The sequence below is a fragment of the Myodes glareolus genome, chromosome 2, assembly GCF_982192425.1.
Source record: "Myodes glareolus chromosome 2, mMyoGla1.1, whole genome shotgun sequence".
NCBI lineage: Eukaryota > Metazoa > Chordata > Mammalia > Rodentia > Cricetidae > Myodes > Myodes glareolus.
The window spans coordinates 78,071,418-78,090,175 of NC_142027.1; the positions used below are offsets into that span (position 1 = coordinate 78,071,418).

Consider the following 18,758-nt stretch of genomic DNA (forward strand, 5'->3'; position numbering starts at 1 on the left):
AAGAACTTGGCTCTCCTTTGTTATGGTAATTCCACCTGTAAACAAGGTTCCAGCTTTGGGCCCTATACCCTGCCACACCTGGCTCCCTCAGCTGATTCTGTCTGAGGCGCTGGGCACCTATCATCCTATTCCACTGCTCCTGATGGGAGGGGGCCATACCCTTTTGAACCCTCTTGCCCACTGGTATAAATACCCGACTTGAGTTTAATAAAGTGGCCATTTACTCTTTGGTAAGTGAGCAGGTCTCTTTGTGTGTCTGTTTAAACCCTTAGGACAGCTGTCCATTCTCGTGGACTCGAGTTCAGGAAAGCGTGCGCCTGAATCGGGCCTGGGTATCCACAGAAAAGTGCGGAGGCTTACAGAGGCACATGCCTTTAACCTCAGCACTTGGGAGGCAGAGGCAGGAGGATCTCTGTGAGTTTGAGGTCAGCCTGGTCTACAGAGCAAATTCCAGGACACCCAGGGCTATACACAAAACAAAACAAACACCTCACCCTTTTCCCCCTTCATCTTACAGATAACAAAGTTCAAATGGGTTAGTTGGCTTCCAGCATCCAAGGTAATCTGTTTCCAGGCCAGGTATCTCTTCTGCCTCCTAGAGCTCCGTCAAAAGCCATTTTCCCTTGCAGATCAGAAGACAGTAGTTCTGCTCCTGCTATCTTTACCTAGCATGTATTTCATTTTCTGGATCTATTACTATTTATTTGTCATCTGTGTGCATGCACACATGACACAGTGCTCATGCAGAGGCCAGAAAACAACCTGCAGAAGTCTGTTCTCTTCCTCAGCCATATGGGTCCCAGGGATTGCATTCAGGTTGTGGGCTTGGTGGTGCCCATATCCACTGAGCTGAGTCTCGGGCCTCTACCACCTGTTTTCTAACAATATCCCTGTACTCACATGGTCACTGTTCTAAGTATACTTTCAGGAGCAAATTGTCTAGGTTCCAATTTAAAGCAAGTCTACCTACATAAAGTACCTGGAACACAGCCTAGCCCATAGTAGGCCCTTAACAAGCCTTTTGGTCCGCATCAAGGAACAGAATAAGTTTTCATTGTTCATAGTCTGCAGCCTACAGCACTGCAGCTCCTCCCAAGTATCATCCTCCAGGGCTCCGGGGATAAACAAAAGGCAGTGTCTGGAAAAGCGGAAGCTTGCAAGCTCCAACTCTGGGCCTGAGGAGTTAACAGCAGCTAGGTTGGGGGTGAGAGCACAGCCAGCCTCAGGGCTCCTCCTAGGTCCAGCTGTCTGCAGGTCACAGTCCAGCTCTCCCAAACTGTCGCTGGTGCTGGGGTGGGCTTTGGTGGCACAGCTATCTTTTTGACTCGCCCCCGCTGCTGCACCTCCTCAGCCACATCCCTTAATAGCCCCAGTAAGAACCCGGGTTCATCAAGCAGGACTGTTTTCTCAATGGGGTGAGTAGTCCTGCGTTGGTCTCCACAGGAGAGATCTCTCCCAGCAACACGTGGACACTTCTGGAGAAGGAAGTTTCCGTGATGACTCCTGGAAAGATGGGTATTGGTCCAGGACACAGCAAGACCAAGTTCTCAGCACAAAGATTTATTTGCCCCAGGGGGATAGAGGGCAGGGAATAAGAGTCAGAGAGGAGATAGAGGACAGGGAAGAAGGGGAAAGAACTAGGGGAGAGGGATGGATATTTACCCGATGTGGGGAGGAGGGGAGGACAAAGGACTGCCTCTGGAGACAGGAGACAGACGTGGCCCACAGGAAAATGGAGGTTTGTAAAGGGAAAGGGGAAACCCATATTAGGACAAGATGTTTTCATTTTAATTGGACATGTTAATTAGGTGAGCCAAATGGGGCTTTTGATTGCTGGGCTTCAATACTTTGATAGCTGGGCCTTGGTAGTCAGCCTCAGGAGGAAGATGTGGCCAAATAAGGGGCTAGACCTTGGGGGCTGGCTTTAGAAATGTTATCTAAGCTTCTTTAGTAAGGCCAATGTGAATGGGGGAGAAGGGCACGACCTGCCAGAGCCATATTTGCCAAGCTTGCACCGGCTAGAGTCCCTTTAATACTACAGTCTCCTAGGCCCAGAAGCCCTTGCAGAATCTTGAGTAGATGTGCATCTTCAGCACATGGTGGGACTTTGCTGTCTCAGAGACCACAATGCCTTTGGAGGGCACTTGCTTGTGCAAAAGTCATGAGCTTTGGAGCCTGGCTTTATGATCTTTTGCACCGTTCCCACCATAACATGCCTCTGCAGCTTAACACAAGGTCTATGGATCTTTGACACAACCTTCCCAATGCACTTAGAGTGAGTTAAAGCTCAGAACCCAGTGATGGAAGGAACTCCCTAAATCACAAGTCTAGGCAATGAATAGAAAGTGACAGACCCCAGTGACATTTCTTCACAGTGAGAGCATGAGTTGTGTGGGATCTTCAAGCTGAAACCAGCAGCCTCGGCTCTGGGGAGACTGGTCTGGAAAAGTGCGTTAGCAAGTATAAATAATGGCCAGGGTACTCCTGTGTTACCATAGGTAGCCTTCGACAGAAACTGTAAAAATACCCTACCAAGCGTGTGTGTGTATAAACTGTGAAAGTCCCCTGACCTGAACATGTGTTTACAGAAGTGGAAAAAGCATACTGAACCGGAGCACATGTATATGGCGTACAGAAAGTCTGATGAATTCATGTCTATCTCTGCGGTTTGCTGGGTTTCTGAGAGTCTCAAACAACACCGGCTGCAGCACAGATGAGTGCAGGGAGACGGAACTACTCCATGGTTCAAAAGCAGCTTCCAGATTGCAACAGCGACTGCCCAACTGTACTGAAACACTAACTGGCCAGGGCAAGAAGTCCTAAGGACTGGAGAAACAAAGGAGACTCAAAAGTCAAGCATGCTCCAGTCAGATAGCATCTGAAACTGGTGCTACGGGGAGAAAAACCACTTGCACCTTCTAATATTTATTTTCTAGAGCTGGCCATCTTCATTCCTAAACTAACAGGTTTCTGATTATAAGGCCAACTGGGATAGACAGAAAGTACTTTCTAAACAGTAAAATATTCACATCAGATTTTATTAATATCAAAGAAAACAAGAAAATGTGTTCTCTCAGAGACAATGAGGTCTTTGTGTAATTTTAATTCAGTCTCTGATCAATAGGTTTCTTCAAGCTCGTTGCTATGAGACACCGTATGTGTTTAGTGGGGTCTGGGGGCTGGACCTTCATCATTCTTTTGCATGCTGTGTGTGTCCATCTTGCTTGATGGGAAGAATACCCATCCACTCACAGGAAAAAGAAACAAGAGTCAAGAAAAAAAAATAACAAGATGTATTTAAAAACAGTCTTCTCCAGTTGGCATCTTGAAATGGCTAACAATTATCTCTAACCCCCTCATCTGGTTTTCACTGCTCTGGCGTCCTCTGAGACGTTACTTCTTGAACCTCGGGCGGCAGCACCAGACATGATATCCCCAGAGGGAGAGGTATTAGTTAACCTTCTGCTGGTCACTCTTGTCTGAACACAATAGACAGATTCTTGAACCTCTTATTCATGACGATCATCAGGGAAAAAAAGATTAAGCCAAACTTGCATATTGAAAATAATGAAACACACAAAAAACCCCTGCAGATAATAAATATCGCCGATCCACCTATTTCAACCAAAGTCCAATTTCTTTCACTCCTAATAGCCCTGCAGTCCATTGTACACCTTCTGCACTGATCCTTGTTTGAGCAGCTGCTTGACACCTGCAGAAAGAGTGACCACATTAACAAAGATGTGACTTGCCCAGAGTTTGCAGGAGGTGTCATGGAGAAGCCCAACGGCTGGATGACAACCCCCGTTTTCAACTTCACATGTACACATCTCAAACATACACACCTGTTCACATGTGGACGTCAAAACACACACACATGTGATCACTTGTTTCTTTCTCTCAAGGCCCGCCCGCAAATCCCATGAAGCTCCAGGAAAGAAGAAGGCAAAACAAGTGAGCGGAGGCACTTCAGCTGATCTTCTGTTCCTTCTTCCTTGCTCTTTTGCCAGTTTCACCCCCTTTACCTGTTCTCTTATTATTTTAAATGCTTACACCACCAGCTGCTAGCACGGAGAAGTTCGCCCCCACCCTCCCCAATTCTCCTATACCTCACCCTCCCTTTTGGTTTGGTCTAGCTTTTTCACTGAAGTGATTGTTTCACTTCCTTATTACTCCCTAAGTGCACAGCCTTTAGTGAGCAGTGACAGCAGGATTTCTTATTGCCTGTACACAGAAAGGCCTATAACCAAGTCTCAGGCCTCCAAAGGGTTTTGCTATTGTTTTCATATATTCAACCCACACTCATATGTACAAATATGTGTGTACAAATACACAGACAGACACAGACACACACATACACACACACACACACACACAATACCTTCTTTTGCTTCCTCTGTCAGCTGTTCTTTTGGAAAATCTACATCAAAAGTGATTATCAAAGAGCCCTTGATGTTATTGTTGTCAAAGTTAGGAAGCCCTTCCCCTTTCTTCCATAGCTTGGCTCCTGGCCTGGTGATCTTGTCCCGGGAAATATGTACCTGGAAAGCAAAAGTGAACCAAGTGGAGTAGGACTGGCATACCCGACGTCCAGCTCACAACTTCTACTGTGCACTGGTGACAAAGCCGATGCCACAGCTCAACAGGGAAGGGAGGACAAAGGGCGAGGAGAACCTTAGGCTGGCAGCACAGAAAGACAGAGAGAGGAGAGGCAGCGGCAGAGGACCAGAAAGGAGCCTCTGGTTTCAGACGACCTAAACCACCACATGACCACAAAACCGGAAGCCTGGCTGTTTACCTTGTGACCATCCAAGTGAGTTATGTCCATCTCAAAGCCAACCAGAGCCTCAACTAGCGAGACTGTCACATTTGTGTACAAATCATCGCCTCTCCTCTCAAATATACGGTGCCTGAAATAGAAAAAGGTAGACACCACTCGAGTTTAAAGTGCTAGAAGAGTCTTGGGAAAAGGTGAGCACCATTCTTCCAAACAGTGAGCCTTAGGCCTGCCTTGTGTACAGCCCAATCTGAGATTACAGAGTCACGGAAGTCACAGAAGTCACACTGAGCTCGATTTCTAAGGTATGCACAATCAGTAGAAGGACACAAAGGTAAGGAACCCGCCAACCATTAGGTTACAGAAAAGAAAGACAATGCTTGGCTGAATTTCCCTCCCCAGTCCAGCAGATAAGGTGAGTAAGGGGACAGAGAGATCACCAAGTTCAAGGCCAGCCTGGGTGACAGACTGACATCTTATCTTTCAAGTGTGCCACCCACACCTTGTCAAAGATGTTAGGTGCTAGTTTCTCAGGGAAGTTGTGAAGGGACAAGGTATGCAAGAAGTCACAGGAAAGATCACCTGGCACAGAGTGCAGAGGGTAACTAGGGAAGGGGGACCATTTCTGTATAACCTAGTGGGAACAATATTTTAGTCAAGCCTTGAACCCAGACCTAACCCTGGTTTCCAACTATAATAAGAGAGAATAATAAATAAGAAAGCCCAAATCCTGGGCAAAAATCCTGGGAGTGTTTAAGCAGCGCTCCACACTGGAGAGAAGAAGCCTGTAAAAGCTGGATATTAATATGACTGAAAGGCCTTTTTCATGGAAAACTATTATGGCGTTCCTTGATTCCTATTGCAGACTGCCTCTCATTTTCAGCTCTTTATTTCTTGTTTTGTTGCTGTTGTTTGTTTAGGACAATACCTCATGTACCCCAGGCTGGATGACTTGGACCTTCTGGTCTGCTTGTTTCTATCCCCTGAACACTGGCATTATATGTGCCACTGAGCCTTGTTATAAAGTGCCAGGCCCCAAACCCAGGGTTCTGTGCATGCTAGGCAAGTACTCTCCCAATGCCCAGCTCTTTTCAGTTCTTACTGAGCCTTTCCTTCTAGCATCTTTTGACTTTTAAAGTCCTAAGAAAATAACAGGCTCAAGGTCAGGACCTCACCTCTTATTTTCATTATTATTGCAGAGTTAGAAACAATTACTGATGGTATAATAGGCCTAAAACAGAAGAAAAAGTGCAGACGCATCAACTCCATAATCACTCAAGCAAGAAGCAGGGCTGAGAGACACCTCTCCCAGCTGATACCTACTTGACAACTTTGATTCGGAACCGTAAGTCTCCAGGTTCTCCATCCACATGAGGCTCACCTGGTCAGAACAGTTCAAAGAAGACCAGAAGTTACACAAGCCGAACTTCTAAATCCACTGCCTCAGGCAATGGCTCTATCAAGTCTATTTGGGAAGGCAATGACTCCACTCCTCCCACATACTAGGTAGCCATTAAGGTATGGGACAAGGCAGAAGTGAATTAAGATAATAAATACTGGTATCTCACCTTCTCCAATAAAGGGGTACTCCATGCCATCTCTCACGCCAGGTTCTATTTCTACTTCTAGTGTTCGCTCTTCATTCACTAGTCTGAGACAAAGGGAATTAAAAAGGGAGAAAGAAATAGTAACAAGACCCCAGATATAATCAGCTTTACCACCGTACTGGGAGCCTTTTCCTGGACAGCCACACTGTGTTGTTTGCCAAAGCTATCTGGGCCCATTTAGGGCTTCCAGATGCCAACACTCAGGGCAGAGAGACTCTGCATCACACGAACATCAGGGTCTGCTCTCAGTCAGAGTGGGAGAGAAACAAACTCTGCCACATGTCGCTTAGCACTGAAAGGCACTGCCTCGGAGCTTAGAGACAGCACCGTTCCCTCCTGTGGAACATGGTGGGGGACGGGACAGCCAGGTACAGACAATCAGAACATTTATGTGTCTCAAGAGACCCATAGATGGCCTTTCACTTACTTGACATTAGGGCACTCATCACAAACCACCTCCTGGGTCATCTGGAAGCGCCCCGGCCCCAGCTGTGTGGTTCGCATCTCCTGCCGACAGTTGCATTTCCGTTTGCCAGGAGCCTGCCTGGCTACAGGCTTGTTTCTGACTACCTAAGAACACAGAAAACGGCCTTTAGTTGCCTCACTGGAGCAGTGCTCTGCACATGTGCCTTTTCTGTAAGCTACCCTCAGAGACTGAAACTTCACACAACTCTGGGGGCTACAGATCAAACTCCACACAAGAACAAAGCAAATACACTAGGAGTAGAGACAGGGGAATGAGAAGAGACTCCAAAACAAGGTGAAGTACCAGCATTTCCATAACACACCTAGGGCTACTGAATTAAAGCAGCTCATAGGATTACTGCGTTATTAAGAAATCCGAGTTTTGTAAAACATAACCCCCCCCCATAGAACAGTCACAGCATTCAACATCCGCTGTGTGACTACCATCCAGCTCTACAGTTAATCTCTCCAAACCACCTCTTTCTGTTTTAAGCAACCAGTCCAGGACTAATCCCCAGTGCTGCCACCACTCAGACACCAACATATACGAAGAGACAACAATCATCTCTGTGTAGCTGACTGTCTCCAAACATCATCCCCTCAGTACATGACACATATCTATCTACAAACAAAAACAAGAAATGAAAAAATATAATGATATATAACATATCTATATCTCCTCAATTACCTTGTGAGCTTGTGGCCTTGTGGCCAGCCTGGACTGTGTAATACTTTACCCCCCCTCCAAAAAAAAAAAAAAAAAAAACCAAAAGGAACATATTTTGGGACTGGAGAGATGGTTCAGTGGCTAAAAGCACATACTGCTTTTGTAGAGGATTGAATTTGATTTCTAGCATCTATATCTGATGCCTTGAACACCTATACTTGTGTGCACATCATTCCACACAGAAATAAACAAAATTAAAAATAAAAAGCTCTGCATTCTTGTATTTGTGCAACTGCAAGGCATTGCGTTCAGACACAAACAATTGGAGAAGCTCGCCCACAGCAGAGCTCAGACACCTCTAGACGTGCACACACTCATCTAACCACAGCTCCACAGGCAGCTCTCATCCTTCTCAAGAACAGTGAGGAACCGTAGCACATATGCTTAAGTAAATGGCAAGGTCTGAAAGTATGCAGTCTAGCTGCAAAGTCCACTCCAAACTTTAAGGAACAACTTGGTTAAAGAATGAAAACTTTTACTAGAGAACATGGGACAACTTTTTCACTCTATAGCACATTTCTAAAAGAAAAGACTCAAAAATTAACAAAGACCAGAATTTTTTACATTAAAATGAATACTTGTATTAATTAAAATAAATCTTAAATATCGTGTAAAGACAAGTTATATTATAAATAGGCAGATATATCTGTATTACGGCTAACAAAAACAGTAGCAAGAATGGAGTGGTCTTAAGTCAACAAGAGAAAGACAAAGCAGGGCATATGGCAAAGGAGCATTTCACAAGAGGATGCAAACAGAGCCAATCAAAGAGATGCTTATCCTTGCTGGTGATTAAGAAGCACAAACCAAGACCACAAGGAGGTAACATCATATGGGTAGAGTGCCTGCCAACATGTGTGAAGCCTTAGGTTCAATTCCCACAGCTCCAGAACTGGGGGGGTAGGGGAGCAAATTTTGTGAGCCTCATAAATTGCCATGGCATGCTAAGTGTTAACATAGACTATTTCAAACATCCTACGGCATTTTCTTGTGAAGCATGAACATGTGCTAACACAGTCCAACTACTCTACCCTTTACTTATCCATGGAAGAGACATCCTTGCTTATGTGTAACTAGAATATGTACAGGAATGTTTACATATAATACTCTTTGGGAGCTAAAAACCAAACAAAACCAAACAACCCTACTGACAGTCACCATGAGATTTTATTCAGCAGACTGACAGCTCCAAGTATGACTTACAGGGACAAGTCTGTCTCAGAAATGATGATACGCCATCTTTACAGACTCAAAGACAACAAGAATGCACTGCTTAGGTTCGTGTACGTGTAATAAACCAGAACAGCAGCGGTAGAGTTATCTCTGCGGTGAAGTAGGGACGGGATACGAAGCAGGAAGGGCATGGGACTGCTTCAGTGAGTTCTTGGCTAGGAAATGAGTTCAGTTTGTGAGTGTTATGAATTAAGATTATGATTAATTCAATCGTGTGTCAGTCACTCACTCTTGTCCTTTAAAAGATAAAAAGGACATTAAAATCTCTGATATTTGGTCAAAAGTGCAGGTTCTGTGCGTCAGTGTGAGCAGGTGTATTGTGAACTTACTTCCACAAAGTTTCCTGCATACACTTCTTCTAAAGTAACTTCGAGATCGACAATGATATCACTTCCTCTTGGGATGTTTCTGTCCTGCTGACGAGGGGTTCCTCCAAACATGAAGCCAAAATCTCCAAAGAAGCTGTAGATAGATGGCAAAATTCATCAGGAAAAGAACTCAAATCCTATGTCTCACCATTCCTTATTTTCTTCACACTGATAAAATACTGCTTCCTACCAGCACACTATATAAACAGACATTTTAATATACTGAAGTCAAATATCATAAAAATTTTAATTTACATAGCATCAGGTTGCCTCCCACTATAAAAACAAAATATGATTCATACATAACAGCAATACAGGAACACACAGCACATCAACGAATTCAATGTTGGGCTCAATCAATGAAATAATCCATTTCAATACTGAGGAAACCCAGACAAGACAGACTTAATGAAAAAGGATCTAATATAGATAATCCTATGCAATTTAAACTTTCTGATTAATTAAAGTTTTGTTTGTTTTTTTGGGGGGGCGGGATTTCTCTGTGTAGTCCTGGACATCCTGAAACTTGCTTTGTAGACCAGGCTGGCCTCAAACTCAGAGATCCACCTGCTTCTACCTGGGATTAAAGGTGTGCACCATCACCAGGCCTAATTTAAGGAATTCTTTAATGTGATCCTAAGACATCTGAACATATTATGTGTGTTCACTACATGTGCTCTTCAGAGATTGACCTGGACAAAGAAGCTACCACTCTGTACAAAAGCATTGGGCACTTGTTTCAAGTTGGAAGCAAAGCCTCGGGACATTGTACTCCATACTGAAAGGAAGTCCTGGCTTAGACAAGGTCGGAATCAGTGTTTGGAGGTAACGAAAGGACTCCCAGCTGGAGTTGTCAGATGCCTGCACTCCAAACCCTTCAGCAGAGAAACGGCCACGTAGAGGAGGGGAGTTTCTCCTTCTGACATCTCCAGCATTGCTTCAGTGGTGAGGGAAGAGGCACTTCCCTGACAGGCTCAACAGATAACCATATGGAACTAATTTTACTTGAGGCGCAGGTCCACAGAAGCCTTTGGGAATCTGAAGAAATGAAGGTTCACACCACACAAGTGCAGAAGCAAACATCTTTCTGTTCATAATCACAGAGTGAACTCTGGCTTAGATCTCCTGGTGTAAAACATCACGATGTATGGAGTCAAGTGTCAACAAGGAGGGTTCAGAGTGAGATGTGTTAGCATCCAGCATCCTCGGTTCCCAGAAAGCCAAGTACAATAGGAGGTCAAGAGATTCTGTGACTTCCTTCTCTGATGGGGACTATCACAGCCACCCCTTTGTTGTCCACAGGATGAAACAGAGGCAACTCTGCCCTCTGCTTCTGAGAATAATTCATTTAGTGCCTAAATGAATGTCTCAGGATGTAATACTTTGCAAATGGGCAAACAACTTACTGTGAGAAGATGTCCCCATGGGAGCTCTGATGACCATCTTTCAAGCCTTCTTCCCCATAAGTATCATACTGTTTCCGTTTCTCACTATCTGACAGAACCTGGGATAAACAGAGTGGGAAAGTGTCATACTCCGTCAGTCAGCTAAGATACACTCATGTCTACAGCTGGTTTCCATTCTGACCCTAAATTTCTAAATCCTTCGAGAGAGTGTGATTTTCATTATATGGTATTAAGGCATATTTAAAGTTGTTACCTTGTGTTTGTGTTGGAGTTTTGAGATAAGGTCTTCCTACATGGTTCGGGCTGGCCTAGACATCCAAATGTAGTCCCAGCTTGCCTCAAACTCATGCTCAACCTGCCTTAGCCTCCTGAGTAGAACCCTAGACAGACAGCACCACATCTGGCAGGCTGTTTTAACAGACTGAACTCTTTGATGCCCTATCTATTCCACATTGCCCAGTTCATGCTTTTAGCTTCAAGTTATTGAAACTGATTTAGTACTTTAAGAATGGTATTTAAGAAATGTGACTGTGAAGGTCGAGAAGGCACCAAGAAAGAGAGGAAATGGACTACGCAGGTTAATTTTCTAGGCAATTAAATTCCAAGGCTAATAATTCTCTCACTAAACTGTAAACTAGAATATAACTATGGCAGATTATCATGACTGATAGATGTACTAAATTAGTAGTCTTAAAAACACTACCCATCCCTGCAACACACACTACACTTTAGAAGATGGGCGTGCCAAGAAAGCAAGCTCATGGGCCCTGAAGTAAAATTCACAGCTACATTTTCATACTTCTTTTTTCATGCTTTGGTATGCATGCAAATCCATCTGTAAAAGAATGCTCTCTGCCTTAGTGTGTGTGTGTGTGCATGGGCATGTAACTTTGTGACATCTTCAGTTCAAGAAAATATTTGTTGAGAAATACACTGCTGAGAAAATACTAATAAACATCACTCTATGTTTTTAGAGTAAATTTCACTGCCTAAAAGAACTTTGCTTAATGCTTGTGATCCAAAGAATGTAAGATGGCGCCGACTCTTTTCCACATGCGTCTTGTTTCTAAGCATGCAAAAATTTGCTTTCAACATGCAAGAAGAAAAAAATGTATATAGGGGATTGATAAAAACCAAGTATAAATATATATATATATATATGAAATCTATTATTTTGTATGTCAATTTTAAAGAGGGCTCGAAAGACAGCTCAGCAGTTAATAGCATCTGTTGCTCTTATAGAGGACCTGACTTAGTTCCCAGTACCCACATGGTGGCTCACACCCACTCATGACTCCAGTTCCAGGAGATTCAACGCCCTCTTCTGATTTCCATGGACAACAGGCATGCATAAAGTATACCTACAGACAAGCAGGTACATTCACCCACATAATTTTCTCTTAAAAAGCTTATTAATTTCAAAAAGAAGAAAAAGAGGGGAGTGCTGAATAGATGGCTTATAGGTTAAGAGTACACACTGCTCTTGCAGAGGACCCAAGTTTGATTCCTAGCAGCCATGCTGGGTGGCTAACAACCACCTATAACCACAACTCCAGGGCATCTGGCGCCTCCGGCCTCTGTGAGTACTTCCTATACGCATACACACACATATATGTATAAATAATAAAATAACTGTTGAAAATATAGAAAAGTTCTTTTATTTTAGAAACCTGAGGCATATGCACACATACATTACTTCTGAAAATTAAAGAGCTTTCAATCTTCCTTTGGGCGTGTGTAAACTCCTCACTATGTTGCTCAGTCTGGGTTTAATCCCAGAGCTTAGTTTCCAGGTAGCTAGAGTCACAGGTGCTTTTCAGTATCCTCAGTCTACTTTAGAGGTGGGGGTGAAGGGGAGAAGTTGACTAGCCAACTTATAAACAGACACACACACACACACACACACACACACACACACACACACACACTGTAAAGCACTGAACAACAATTAAAAGTGTAAATCTGGCTTTTCATGGAAGTATTTTTGAGAACTGGGTTCCTAGCACATAATAACACTATCCTAGGAGACAGTACAAAATGTGAAGTCTATTAGCTCATAAGAAACAAAATGTTATGTATCATTATAAGGGCCACCAGCCCTCTGACTTACACATGGGCCCAGGTTAGGAATTTCTGTCAGAGGGGCTGGCAAGATGGTTCAACCATTAAGAACCCTTGCTGCTCTTGCAGAGAACCTGAGTTTGGTTCCTGGCACCCACGTTAGGCAGCTCACCATCACCTGTAACTCCAGGTCCTGGAGATCTGATACCTCTTCTAGTCTCTGTGGGTACTCACACATACCTGGTACATATACACATAAATAAAAACAAGATTTTAAAAAGGCAGGAAATGGAATCTATAGATAACGACTGCACTATCTGTTTTCAAACAGAAATGAATGAGGGAGGGCTCTTGGCATTCTGGTGTTCCCCTACTCACAGGTTTTTCTCCTTTTTAGTTTTTATGACTCACCTCATAAGCAGCACCCAGATCCTGGAATTTCTCCTGGGCTTGGGGATCATCAGGGTTCCGGTCAGGATGAAGCTGCAGGGCCAGTTTCCTGTAGGCCTTTTTGATGTCCTTTATAGAGGCACTTCGAGGCACCCCCAAGATCTTGTAGAAATCTCGCCTGAGAGGATGGGTAGATGAGACTTCATTAGAGAGTTCTGCATGACATTTTAAAGTTACTTCTTTATTCTCTGACAATTTTATGTGTGCATATAATGTCATCTGGTCATTCTCACACGACTTCCTTACCCTCTCTCACCCCTCACTCACACTGGAACTTCCTTCTTCCCAATAAGCCCCCTTTCCTATTCTCATATGTTTTATTTTTTGTTTTTGGCCCACTGAGTTTGGTCAGCGAGACTTATATAAGTGTGGGCAGGGAGGTATTTACTGGAGCCTGGGCAACTACCAGCAGCTGCATCCCTAAGGGAAAACGACTCCCCCTCACCCAGCAACCATTAACTGTCAATAGCTCTTCCCTTGGGGAGGGAGGGATGAATCACATTTTTTGTTTGTTTTAAAATTTATGTGTTTGTCTAAGTCATCTCTCTAGCTCTATATTAAATTAAAAACATTAATATGTATGTGTACCTGTCTGTCTATATGTGTACCATATGCGTTTGTAGAATGCAGAACCTTTGCGGTTATGAGCTGCCTTATGTGGGTGCTGGGAACTGCAGCCCGGTCCTCTGTAAGAACAGCAAGTGCTCTTAATCACTGAATTATCTTTCTAGACCCAGAATGTATTATATCTTTAAATATGGGAAGTACTTTTTTATCCCTTTACAGCCAGGTCTATTTATATAAGCATGAAAATATAAAGATGAAGGTATATGTGACATGTGAGCATACATAAGGAGTGAATAAAAAAGGGATATGCCAGAATTTAGTCTGAGATACTGAAGCAATCAATGAGAGCCTATGATTGGAGACAACTCGAAACTACGCAATTCTCATAGAGTTACCTTCAGTAGAGAAACTATTTTTGCGCTTTATGGCTCCGTGAAAGTAATTACAGCTAAAACCCAAACAATCAAAGTAATTCTCTCTTTACTCCCTATATTGGCTCCAAATGATTTTTTTAAGGATTTAATTATGAGCACATGTGTATGTTTGTGTGTGGGCGTGAGTGCAGGTACCCTGGGAGTTGAGAAAAGCTGGATCCCCTGGATCTGGAGTTACAGGTGGTTGTGAACCACCACATGGGTGCTAGGGTCCTCTGCAAGAGCAGCAAGTGCCCTTAACTGCTGAGCCATCTCTCCAACCACCCCAGTGACTTCTGATTGTTTCCAAAGGTCAAGTAATTTCAAAAGAGAATTACCTTTACTCACAAAGATTGTATCACATAAATGTCCCGACAGTAGCACTTTGTGAACATTAAAGATGGACTGACTGAAGGAGTTAAAATAAAGGGTAAGCAAAGTTTAAATAGTAATTTTGAAGAATGAATAACACTACTCTGTATGTGAGAATTGCAGGGCATTTTGCTGGGAAAATGCATTTTATATATTCATTGGGAGTAACCACACTAACTTGCTAAGATCATCTTTGTGATACACAGCCTCTAAAGTTCACACGCAGGAGCCTCTATATCCTGGTAGTTATGCACATAGCATGAACTGGGACATAAAGTAGAGCACACTGCCAGGGACTACGCTAACATCAGCCATAAAAGGGTTGTCTGCAGAAAGTGCTAATGGGAAGATAGAATAATACTATAAAAGACATCCCAGAGAAGGGCCGTATCTAGTTCATCCCCGAATAAGCTGAACACACATGAATGCTCACACCATCTACTTTCTTTGAATAGAATTTTAGCTATCAGAATTTATTATAAAAATATTATCTTAATAATGGGGCTGGAAAAGTTACAGAATAGATATTAACATAGTATGGATGGTAATCTTCAAATGTATAGGGAAAATGAATATTAAAAAACATATTGTATGGTGTAGCTCAGTCAGTAGAGTGGTTGTTTCTAATTTCTGAAGCCCTGAATTCATCATGACACACACCTACAGTCCAGGTATTCAGGAAGCTGCAATTAGTTTATACCCTGAGTCACACTGTTTGAAAAGTCATTTGGTATTTTAATCATTCTGTCAGGGTTTGGGTTGATTTTGATAGATGAGTTTCAAGACTTTGAACTCACTATGTATCTGAGGTCAGTCTTGAACTCCTGACCCTCCTGCCTCTACCTCATAAATGCTGACTTTATAGGCATATGAACCATGTCCAGCTCAATTGTATCACTTTGCTTTGTTTCTCAAGACAAGGTTTCTCTGAAGCCCTGGCCTTCCTGGAACTCACTCTGTACACCAGGCTGGCCTCAAACTCACAGAGATCTGCCTGCCTCTGCCTCCCAAGTGCTGGGATAAAGGTGTGCCCACCCGGCACAGCTCAACTATATCATTTTTAAAATCTTATCACCCACAGGAAGTCCCTAGCTAATCTGTAAAGTCCTGACATCTCATGAGAAAGGAACCAGCTATTTAATAATGAAAAGGCTAACTATGTAGAGAGTGAGGCTTACTTAAGTAATATTCTTAAGAATATGCTTATGTAGAAGGGTGGATTAAACAAAAATAAGGATGTTTTAAAAAATCATGGAGAGCCACTACTTTGTCAGCTAATTCAAAAAAATATATAAAGTGCCCCCCAACCATGATCTTAAAGTTCTTACAGGGGAGCTGAATTCAGTTTGCAGCACCCATGAGGGTGACTTACACCCACCTTTAACTTCAGCTTCGGGGAATACAACTTTTCTTGCTTCCATGAGCACCTGCACTTACATGTTCATATCCGCACACAGACACAGATATACATGTATTTAAAAATAAAATCTTAGTGAGAGACAGTCAGATGGATACACAAACACAGAGCCAGAGGATTCTGAACATAGGTACTCTGCATGAGTGGGCAACCTTTTCCTTAGAAGGCACGCATTATGAAGTGAAAATCTCAGTCCCCCCACACCCCCCGAACAAGAGGCTGTCCATCGTAAGTCGATGGAAGCCTCTATTGCGGATGGCACACACACACACTTTGGTTACAGGATACAGAGGAAATCAAGCTGGAGAACTTCCTGCCTCCTGGCCAGCTTTCACAGCGCCAGGTTACATAGGCTGCGCAAGGAGAAAAATTACTAATATTGACCAAAAAGGCAAGATGTACCCACATCTGGTACAATAGTAATGCAACGATTAGGGGGCTGACCTACTGCTTTCTGATTGGATTTGAGGCCTGCTCCACAGAAGGGAATTTCTATTTGGTACTGTAAAGCTGTTTGAAAGCCCATGGCTGGGCGGTCATAGGTCCTGTGGGAGAGGGAAACCTATTAGTGTTATTTTGTTAGACATGTGATTTTTAGGTCATACCTGTAATATCTTGTAAACATTAGGTTATAGTTATAGGCAGATTCACACACTGAGTCGTGGTCATGGGGGCTTCTTTATACAGGTGGCAGTAGTTAGCGCATCAACGGAATTGGTCCAAGTGTGGAGAAGAGGTAACTGACTGCTAAGTGCTTGGTTTTCAATGGAACACCTATTTCAACCTTCCCCGCCTCTCCTCAAGTCCCCAAGGTTCAGGCAACACCGTGGGAGCTGGGGCAGAAAGAATGTAAAAGCAGGGGAAGGGGATGAGCGCTGTCAAATTCTGTCTTCTGGAAATGGCACTCATGGTCTCACTCTAGTTATGGCTGCCCGAACAAGACCTTCACAAAGAACATGCCAATACCATTAGTCCCCATCCCAGAAGCCACACCAGCTAACTGGGCTCAGTGAGTTACGTGAAGGTGGGAAGGGGGCACGCTGGTGTGTGCACAGGGGGAGTGTGTGTGTGGTATTGTGGGTAGGTATGATTACATTGTGTGTGTATAAAGTTGTCAGGGAGTAAGTAAAGAGGGAAGAGGTTAAATGACAGCTCAGAAAAAAGGCTGGTATAGCTCAGTGTCCACATTCTACTCCCCAGAGGCTACTTTATGAGTGACTGGAGTTTAAAGCTATAGAACTTAAAAATATTAGAATTTGCCAGGAATCCCGGTACGTGGGAAGCGGAGGCTGAAGGAGCATGAAGGAGTTTAAGGTTCCCCTCAGCTACATACTGAGCTGGAGACCAGCACACCTCAACTCCCAACTCCAACACTCTATGCTGATGTTTTGCTATATACTTTGGGCACTCATGGCTTAATCAAACTAAGGGAAAGCAATACAGTCGATGTAAGAAATGCTAACTTTTAGAAATTGAAAATATTTCACAAGGAAAAGAATGCCAAAATGTAGGCATATATGCAAAGGGCAAAGAGCATAAAGGGAACAACTTTAAAAGCTATTGGAGGTGACGTAACAACCTACAGACTGTCAGAATGCGACACCTGCTAGTTTCTGGTGTGTTATTTTTGTGGCTTCTTATTTATTTGAGATAGGGTGTGATGTAGGCGGGCAAGCCTGGGACTCACTCCCTAGCGGAAGATGACCTTGAATTCTGATTCACCTGTTTCCACCCGCCAAAAGCTGGGGCTAAAGGTGCAGGCGCTCTAGAACACAAGTCTGGCATACCATCTCCTGAGTCATCGGAACTCTGGGGTCGTGCATTTTAGATGCTGGGAGAACCTCAAAGTCGGCTCTTTTTCCTTGAAGGGTGGCACAATGTTTTGCCCGGTTTCAGAACATCGATAAAGTTCCTTCAAACTTGTATGATTCCTAAGAGTGGCCTAAGGCTAGGTTCCCAGTTTCTATTACCTGCTAGTGAACTGCACTTCCCACTAGAACCATCCAGTTCAAGAAGGAAGCGTGGAGAGACAGGGAGCCCAGATGACAGTTCAGGTTCGCTAAGCCCAAGAAGGTGGGAAACATTAAGGTTCTCTAAAGGGTGTTGTTGGCTCCCTCAAGCCAATTTCCTTCAGTCCGAACTTGGCTTCTCTACCTGCATCTGACTTGGCATCATGGCCCACCCACTTTAGTGTCCGCCCCTCGGACGCTGGTTGCAAGCTTGGTAACCCACAGTCCCACCTTCGAGTTCAGCAAATCCATGTCCATAACCTCAACCCCTGCTTGGCACTCACTACCTTCCTTTCCAACAGGAGCCCCGTCCCTTCCTCAGAGTTCCGTATCCCTACTTCTGCTCACAGCCACTTAACTCCCTCCAATGCCCAAACCAACTGCAACCAACTCCCTCTCTTCTGGGAAATCTGGCTCCGCAGGGTCAGCCTGGCCCACACGACCCCTCCGTCCCTCGGCCCAGCTCACTGCTCCCTCCTCGCTGCCACCCGCGCCCTTCTCAGCAAAGGCCGCCCCTCGGGCCCGGGGCCGCGCGGAGCCCCGTCCTCACCCGGCCATCACAGCACCGATGAGGTACAGTAGCAACAGGCAGAAGGTGCTCAGGTTCTGCGGGGCCATGGTGTCGCCTGGTCCTGCACTCTCGGCCTCCCGTGCCGCTGCGTGCGCTGACCAGCCCTTCCGGCCCAGACAGGCCGCCTCACTCCGGGGTCTCTAGCCGGGCCGCCGAGACAGCTAGCGCGCCCCCTCTTCAGCTGCCACTTTCCGGGAGCCCCCAGAGCCGGCGAGCAGCCAGGCGTGGGCCAATCGTCGCCGGGGACATCACACGCGGCCGCCACTCCGCAGCCAATCAGCGCGGTACACTTCACCTCCGAGGCGGCGCGGGCAG

The 18,758-nt window shown here is 44.5% G+C and overlaps 1 protein-coding gene across 1 annotated transcript; it reads right to left on the reverse strand.

The window, feature by feature from the left end:
* Positions 1-3,019: 3,019 nt before the first annotated feature.
* Positions 3,020-18,676, reverse strand: Dnajb11 (DnaJ heat shock protein family (Hsp40) member B11). Its single transcript, XM_048453856.3, has 10 exons — positions 18,423-18,676; positions 13,056-13,212; positions 10,584-10,681; positions 9,139-9,271; positions 6,812-6,954; positions 6,346-6,428; positions 6,101-6,158; positions 4,799-4,910; positions 4,382-4,541; positions 3,020-3,712 (listed from the first exon to the last, which is right to left on the reverse strand). Exons 1-10 carry the CDS (start codon positions 18,488-18,490, stop codon positions 3,648-3,650), a joined length of 1,077 nt encoding a protein of 358 aa, XP_048309813.1. The 5' UTR covers positions 18,491-18,676; the 3' UTR covers positions 3,020-3,647.
* Positions 18,677-18,758: the final 82 nt, after the last annotated feature.